This window comes from Babylonia areolata, chromosome 2 (genome assembly GCF_041734735.1).
Source record: "Babylonia areolata isolate BAREFJ2019XMU chromosome 2, ASM4173473v1, whole genome shotgun sequence".
Classification (NCBI taxonomy): Eukaryota; Metazoa; Mollusca; class Gastropoda; order Neogastropoda; family Buccinidae; genus Babylonia; species Babylonia areolata.
In genome coordinates, this window is record NC_134877.1 from 58,884,437 (window position 1) to 58,893,391 (window position 8,955).

At 44.4% G+C, this 8,955-nt stretch overlaps 1 protein-coding gene across 3 annotated transcripts in view; it reads left to right on the forward strand.

Moving 5' to 3' along the window:
- The window catches only part of LOC143279528 (uncharacterized), a 145,913-nt gene extending 138,255 nt beyond the window's left edge, over nt 1-7,658 (forward strand). For all 3 annotated transcript variants that reach the window (XM_076583594.1, XM_076583595.1, XM_076583593.1), the window contains exons 4-7: nt 2,210-2,377; nt 3,417-3,638; nt 4,946-5,272; nt 7,141-7,658. In XM_076583594.1, coding sequence (XP_076439709.1) covers nt 2,210-2,377; nt 3,417-3,638; nt 4,946-5,272; nt 7,141-7,545 — 1,122 coding nt within the window. In that variant the 3' untranslated portion in view covers nt 7,546-7,658. The remainder of the gene's footprint in view (nt 1-2,209; nt 2,378-3,416; nt 3,639-4,945; nt 5,273-7,140) is intronic.
- Nucleotides 7,659-8,955: the final 1,297 nt, after the last annotated feature.

Genomic DNA, 8,955 nt, shown 5'->3' on the forward strand with positions numbered 1-8,955 from the left:
CTGTTGGCCCAGCTGTAAATTAATGTCACTCTCTGCTTTTAGCCGATCTTTTAGCTCATAGCTTAAAGCTTGTAGTGTGTTCACACGTTGCCCTTGTCTTCAGTTCCGGTGTTACGGATGATGAAACCATGTTGTCATTAAATATCAAAATCACGTATTGCTGATAAACAGCAAACGAAGAAATAAAACAAATGAATAAATAAGCAAGTAAATATGACAGTACTACAATCAAGCAGTATCAACGCCACATTAACTCACTCAGTACGGCCAGTCCTCTCTTCTCCTCTACACAGACCCCTCGGATGTCCAGTCGGTGTCTGAATGACCCAACCTTTAGCTCCCGTCGTCAGAACTGTGGTATTCTTTGTCAACATTCACCTCTTCAGTATAAGAGCCTTCCGCTTGCAACATTTTGATGATGGTAATTGGGATGGAACGCTGTTAACGTCGTTTCTTTCGCCGTTCGTATGGAGAGAGTTAAACTCATAATCTCCACCGGTATTGTCCGATGAAAGAGATACACGAAGAAAGAAAATACTACTACTACTCCTACTACTATTGATAGTAGTAGTAATAATAATAATAATGATGATGATGATGGTATGTTGATTTAGAAATAATATTTATGGTTGAATAGTACATTGTTCTTATGTAACTATGTTTAACTATAGTATGTTATATGCCTTTGTCTGTGATAATTGCATGTGTTTGACTATTGTATGTGTGGTGATTTATTCTTAGTAAGCATTTCATTAACTGTGTCTGCTGTGATTACTGGACGCGTACGACTGTGATCATTGTATGTGTGATTGTCTTAAGTCGACATTTATTTTATGTCAAAGTCTGATTAGTGTGTAAGTTTTTTGCAAATTGCAAAGATCAGCCATCTCTTCCTCTCAAAAAAAAAAAAAAAAAAAAAGAGAAGAAAAAAGTGAATGTGTTGTAACGTATGTAGACCAGCCCACACGCTCTCTTTGAAACCTTGAAACGGAAAACTGAAACAATAATTCGCATTGAATGATCGTGATTCCCGTGTGTTGTTCAAGGCATTTTACAACACAAATCAATTTCTCTCTCGAAATGGTACATCATTGAGTATTCAGTATTTTAAAGGGGAGATTTTAAAAAGTATTGTGTGTTGTTTATTCTTTAAGGAAGATAGTAAAGTATTGTATCATCTGTATTGTGTTTTCTGTAAGAGTGATAAGTGTACGGAAGACATTTAAGTAATGTGTATTATAAAAGCGAGACAGTTGCGTAATGTGTATTCTGTGATGGAGACACTAGAGTATTGTGTAATCTGTAAGGGAGACAATAAAGCAATGTGTTTTCTGTAAGGGAGACAATAAAATATTTTGCATTCTGTAAGGGAGACAATAAAGTATTGTGTAATCTGTAAGGGAAACAGTAAAGCATTTTGTAATCTGTAAGGGAGACAATAAAGTATTGTGTATTCTGTAAGGGAGACAATAGAGCAATGTATATTCTGTAAGGGAAACAGTAAAGTATTTTGTAATCTGTAAGGGAGACAATAAAGCAATGTGTATTCTGTAAGGGAGGCAGTAAAGTATTTTTCATTCTGTAAGGGAGACAATAAAGTAATGTGTATTCTGTAAGGGAGGCAGTAAAGTATTTTTCATTCTGTAAGGGAGACAATAAAGCAATGTGTATTCTGTAAGGGAGGCAGTAAAGTATTTTTCATTCTGTAAGGGAGACAGTAAAGTAATGTGTATTCTGTAAGGGAGACAATAAAGCAATTTGTATTCTGTAAGGGAGACAATAAAGCAATGTGTATTATGTAAGGGAGGCAGTAAAGTATCTTGCATTCTGTAAGGGAGACAATAAAGTATTGTGTATTCTGTAAGGGAGACAATAAAGCAATGTGTATTCTGTAAGGGAGGCAGTAAAGTATGTTGCATTCTGTAAGGGAGACAATAAAGCAATGTGCATTCTGTAAGGGAGGCAGTAAAGTATTTTTCATTCTGTAAGGGAGACAATAAAGCAATGTGTATTCTGTAAGGGAGGCAGTAAAGTATGTTGCATTCTGTAAGGGAGACAATAAAGTAATATGTATTCTGTAAGGGAGACAATAAAGTATTGTGTAATTTAAATGGGAGACAATAAAGTATTGTGCAATGTGCAAGGGAGACGGTAGTGAAGCACTGTGCGATCTGTATCTCTATGATTCATATTATCTATTATGGAAAAGGTCATCTGCGCACTGGGGCTTCCGGGAAACCTTGCGGCCATCGTGACCATCGCTGGGATGAAGCCCCGGAGTGTCGCCACCTTCCTCGTGGCCCTCCTGGCAGCCAGCGACTCCGTGGCCCTGGTCATGAAGCTGGTCATCAACCAGCTCTTCTTCCTCCTGCACCAGGTCACTTTCACTTTCACTTTCACTTTCACGGGGTTTTGTTGTTGTTGTTGTTTTCAAGGAGGCGTCACTGCGTTGGGACCAAATACACTCCATCCATCACACCACTTCTGCTAGACAGATGCCTGACCTGACCAACCCGCAGCTTGATTAACCCAACAACGCGCTTTAATCAGACGTTGGGTGCATGCATAATTATATGTACGTGTGTGATTGTGTGATTGTGTGTGTGTGTGTGTGTGTGTGTGTGTGTGTGTGTGCGTGCGTGCGTGCGTGCGTGCGTGTGTGTGTGTGTGTGTGTGTGTGTGTGTGTGTGTGTGTGACTGTCTGTGAGGATTTCTTCTACATAGTTTTTGCCAGAGGACAACAGTTATATTGCTATGGGCTCTTTTTCCAGTGCGTCAAATGCCTGCTGCGTACCAGACCTCTGTTTGCGGTTGGTTTCCCGGTCAAATTTTGGGAGAAAGGGCGAGACCGACCAGGATTCGAACCCCAACCCTCTTGGACACTGTATTGGTAGTCAAGCATCTTTACCAATCTGCCACCTTCCTCCTTTTGAAGACAGACAGTGGGGAGAGTGAAACAGACAGACATACAGACTATCAAAGTGGAGTGATGGCCTAGAGGTAACGCGTCCGCCTAGCAAGCGAGAGAATCTGAGCGCGCTGGTTCGAATCACTGCTCAGCCTTCGATCTTTTCTCCCCCTCCACTAGACCTTGAGTGGTGGTCTGGACGCTAGTCATTCGGATGAGACGATAAACCGAGGTCTCAGTGCAGCATGCAATTAGCGCACGTAAAAAAACCCACGGCAACAAAAGAGTTGTTCTTGGCAAATTCTGTAGAAAAATCCACTTCGATAGGAAAAACAAATAAAACTGCACGCAGGAAAAAAAAAAAAAGAAAGAAAAGAAAAAGAAAAAAAGGGGGGTGACGCTGGGAAGAGCAGCCCGAATTTCACACAGAGAAATCTGTTGTGATAAAATGAACAGATACAAATACAAACGTCTTACCCATTCCTGCCACCTTCTCTCCCTGCGGCAGGTGAACGACTCCTACTGCCGGAGCAGCCACCTAGTCAACGTGTGCAGCACCTACGCCAACTGGGTGCTGGTGCTGATTGCGGCGGAGAGGCTGGTGGCCGTGGTTTGGCCCATGCTGCGGAACCGCTTCTTGGGCAAGGCCAGAGTCTACTGCCTCTGCGGGATTCTGGCCCTGCCCATCCTGGCCGTGCACGCGCCGTTGGTGATGGCAGGGGAGGCGAAGGTGATCTGCTGTCGTTGATTGGGTTCTTGTTTGTTTGTTTGTTTTCATCGGGCTTGCTTTTGCTATGACTCTGTTGTATGTGGGTGTTTTTTTTTCGTTGTTTTTGACTCACTAGTGTAAACAAAGTGAGTCTATGTTTTAACCCGGTTTTCGGTTGTGTGTGTGTGTGTGTGTGTGTGTGTGTGTGTGTGTGTGTGTGTGTGTCCGTCCGTGGTAAACTTTAACATTGACATTTTCTCTGCAAATACTTTGTCAGTTGACACCAAATTAGGCATAAAAATAGGAAAAATTAAGTTCTTTCCAGTCATCTTGTTTGAAACAATATTGCACCTATGGGATGAGCACAAAAAAATCAAAAATGAAGCCTAATTATATGCAAACTGCATTTACTGTTATATTTATATTTTTTGTATTATCTAAACTTGACACTTTGATCTGATATTCTGACCCAACAACAAGAGCAGTCATTATTATCATTTTTTGTTCAAACAGGAACTTCTTTTGCTAAGCATGGGAGTTTTATTTATTTTGCAAACGTTTTGGTGCAGATAGTAAAAAAGGGAAATTACTCTGTAATTAATGCTAGGGGACTTAATTTGCTTTAAACTGATCTTTCTCATCTTAAACATTACATTTTGAAATTATACTCAATACATAAAAAGCTTGGATTTTTTTTTTTTTTTTTTTTTTTTAAGTGTATCACAAGTGAGTCTTGAAGGCCTTGCCTCTCTTGTTTATTGTTATTTTAGGGAGGGTGTGCAGACCGCTTTCGTGGGGGACTTTTCGTCGCTCGCAGAGCGAGAAGTAGGTCATGTGACGACATGGCCAGCCCACAACCGTAACTGAACTGGCTTCTCTGAGTTTGCACTGCCTTTGTTGGGACAACATTTCGGCCGATTTTATAAATGGATCAGTACGAATACGTAATGGCAGATATATGACAAGAAACACGCTCAAAGTGAACATAAAAGTCTAAAGCAAATAATGGATGTAATTATAAAACCAAATATATATTGTAAACTTGCAAAAAAATAGTCACCGAAAATATTCAAAATCCTTTCGTCAGAACAGCGATTTCGACGACGATAGTTTAGTCTTTCGGTGACCTGGAGAAAAAAAGAAATGGAGACAAGCACGCGCGCGAAAGATAGCCTGGAAACTCTACAAAAATCAGACGAAAGTGGGTCTGCGCACCCTCCCTATATGATGCCATATGTTTCTGTGTTCGGCTGTATCACAGATTTAACAAATTTCGCTTACTGAAAAAAATAATTTATTCTTTATATTCCTGATTCCGGTAACTGAAGGGCCGGTACCGGTGCGGGCTGAGAGGGGAAGGGGTGGTGAGCTACGCCAACGGGGCGTGGGTGGTGCTGAACAACCTGCTGTACGCCTTGCTGCCCATAGTGCTGCTGATGGCCATCACGGCGGCCCTCAGCCTGGCCCTGGCCAAGGCCCGCCGAAGCCGCCAGCAGCTGCTGGGGTCGGTAGGCAGCAAGCGGTCCTGCCAGGCCGGCCGCGAGATGCGACGCTCGGAGCGTGCCATCACCACCATGATGCTGGCCGCCTCCTTCCTCTTCATGCTGATGGTGCTGCCCCAGTGCATGTACTTCATCCTCTTCAGGTACACCCAGGTCAGTGTACACAGGGGGTCAGTCCGGTTTCATACACACCACCTAGGTCAGTTTGGTTGCACCACGGTGAGGTCACATGCAGCAAGGTTGGTCCAGACTGCGCGAAAAATGTTAGTTCAGATATGTCTTGTCAAGGTCAATTGAAGTGAATCAAGATAAGTTCAGATGCTCCAAGTTTAGTTCCCATGCACCAAGGTCGGGTCAGATGCTCAAAGGTAAGTTCAGATACATACTCCATGGTAAGGTCAGATGCTCCGATGTCAGTTCAGATGCACGAAGGTTAGTTCAGAAGCATGGATTCGAGGTCAGCTTGGACACACAAAGATAAGATCAGGAACACCAAGGTCAGGTCAGATACCCCAGGTTCAGGTTACATTCACAGAGGTCAGTTCACATGCATAACGGCCAGTTCACATTCACAAAGGTCAGTTTACATACACATAGGCCAGTATACCAAGCTCTGTCTAGATCACACCACTAAGGTCAGTACACATACACAAAAGCCAGTACCCTAAGATTAGTTCAGACCACACACACACACACACACACACACACACACACACACCAACGTCAGCTCCGATGCAGAGAAGTATGCCATGGGGGAGGGAGACACGGTTAAAGAGTGATAAACATGCAGAACAGTTCACCGGCCGCTGTCCGAAGGTAATGATCTTTCGACTATTCCATGACACAATGGCAGGCAGGGGTATACTTGATGGTTTCACAAAGAATCGGGTGTCAGTTGTTTCGGAACAACGATGTCGGCGAGGGTGTGTTGGTGCGTTGGCCTTGTGGTCAAGCAACCGACTGGTCTAGTAAGCGAGTGTCCGCAGGCTTGAGTCCCGTAATTATGCGGACCGGGATTTTTACTGCTCTCATACCTAGATCTTGAGCGGTGGTGGCCTTAGTGCTAGTCATTCGATATGAGAGAAGAAAAAAAAACAAACCCAGAGGTCCATTGCACAGCATGCATTTAGCGCACGTAACAGAACCCATGGCAACAAAATAGCGAAATTCTATTTCCAAAAATCGATATTCTAGATACAAATACATATGCAATCAGGAGAGGGGAAAAAAGAGAGAGAAAAGTGGCGCTGGACTGTGGCGACGTGTTCTCTCCATGGAGAGCTGCCCGCATTTCACACAGATAAAGCTGTTGTGGTAATGGGGAAGAAGAAGAAGAGCAACAACAACAACAACAACGACGACGACAACAACAAGGAAAAGAATAGCTCATGTCATGGTTATTAAGTTTGTGATACTCTTAAAGGCTGAATCGGTTAGGCCTTCTGAATTTCTGATCCAGTATCTTCACAAGTGATCAGGATTCGCGGCCCCGTTTCGGCATCAGGGTATTGTGTCCGTGGGAAAGGCACTTGACTCCGATTTCCCTCGCTCTCGCTCTGCCCAGGTGTGTGTGGGTGGGTACCTGCCAGGTGAATAAAACGGCTAAAAGCTGTGGAGGGAGAGGACTGGGCCCCGCCATTATATAGTGAGCCCTAGACACAGTGGGTGTGAATTCACTGTTCCGATGGCCGTAAAAAGAAAGGCTGTGGGACTTTTGATTGATTGAATGAATGAATGAATGATATGGATACTTATACTCGGTCGGAGACCAAGCTCTAAGCGCTTTACAACCTCGGGGTCATTAATTTGCTCAACAGGCTGCCTACCTGGGTAGATGCGACTGACGGCTGCCATTTGGCGCTCTTCATTCGTTTCCTGTGTCATTCGATCAGATTTTAGACACGCAGTGACAAGAAACTCTAGGGAGAGCTGGACAGTGCAAGGTCTTCAGAGAAGACCTCATACACACTCAGACAGACATGTAACTTCTTTTTTTTTAACCTTTGAACTGCTCCCTACAGGTGCTGACCCACCTTCAGTACACGCCCAAGGACCACCTGATCCGACAGACCACCACCCTGCTGGCGGACAGCACGCACGCTCTCAACTTCTACCTCTACTTCGTCAGCGTCCGCCGCTTCCGACAGCGCGTGCTGAGTCTCCTCTGCTGCCGGGCCCGCTGGGGGCCCTGCGGGTGGAGACCCCCTCTCTCGAACCACTCCTCGGCCTCGCGCTCCTGGAGCCGAGAGTACAGCAACAACAACGCCTCCCACTCCCATCACCACCACGCCCACCATGCCAAGAAGTCCTCCCCGAGGGGGGATGAAGGCCCCGAGCTCACCACCATGACTACCACCACCGCCTTCACCACCACCTACGCCGAGCCCGCGTCCGTGGAGATGGAGTGTTTGGGGGCTTCTCGGTAGTTTGGTCGTTCGTTCGTTTGTTAGCGTTTCGGAGAGGTGGTGGTAGAACTGAAGTGAAGTGGTAGTGGGAAAGCGCCGAATCTTCTTGCCCCCACCACCCCACCTCCCCACCACCGACCCCCCTATCTCTCTCTCTCTCTCTCCGTTTTTGTTTTTGTTTGTTTTGTTTTTTTCTTTCTTTCTTTCAGACAGATGAAGGAGGATGAGTTTGAGAATTGTTGCGATAGAATCGTTGTTGTTATTGTTGTTGTTTGTGTCTTTGTTAACATGTTCAGTAATTTGAGTGGTGGGGATGGGGGTTGGAGGATGGGATGGAGGTGGGTGGGGTGGGTTGAAAACTCTTGATTTCACATTCAACTGTAGGGTTATGCTGTGATCGAAAAGTGCTGTATATTTTTTGTTCTAGCACCGAACTCTGCCTTGATGAGGACTGTTTCCTTTTAATAAACTGAACTGTGGTGTGTGCTGCAATGGGAATGACACTACTGAATTTCTGTCTGGCGGGTTTCTTCCAACTCTTGACCAAAAAATACTGACCACGATGTTGGCTGATTTAAACCATCATCAGTGTAACCATGTTGGTGTACGGAGGACTATCGTAGAATTTAACCAGGCTGTTTGTTAATTAATACTGTGAACATTTGGAAGTTCATCAGAGTCCGAAGATGGCGCAGTCTGTATTCTCATCGAGAAGAGCGCGCAAGTGGCACCACAGTCCAAGACTGGAAGGACACGGAGGCCCGCAGGTGTTACACGTGTGTGGACTATAATTATTTCTTTTTATGCCAGACTACAGTGGACTATTATACGAGAGCATCATGATGGACGAAACGAAATTCCAGGAGAGCGATAGCACTTGACTCAAAGATGACATATTGGACGCTGTACAAACACGGAGGGCCACAATGTGCGCTTAGAAAATCTATTGGTGCAGCCTTACAAGAAAGCTGTGGATTACACGAGGATATAGTGGACTATATGAGAATACAGTGGACTGTTATGATAATAACGATGAGTGTAATTATACTGTACAAGATTCTACAATGGAATGTTATGATAAAACAATGGATTATAGTCATGATGTTGCAATGGACTAATCGAGAAAACCGCATAGCATAAGACTGTACGGTGGGCTAAATAACAATACTGTGTTTTCAACCAGAATGCAGTTGTACTCTGTACCAGAATCAGTGAGACAATACTTTGAATGTAAAGGACCACACGAGAATATAACGAACAAAATAACTACAAATTTGGATACATACTGACGGGCGCAATAGCCGAGTGGTTAAAGCGTTGGACTGTCAATCTGAGGGTCCCGGGTTCGAATCACGGTGACGGCGCCTGGTGGGTAAAGGGTAGAGATTTTTACGATCTCCCAGGTCAACGTATGTGCAGACCTGCTAGTGC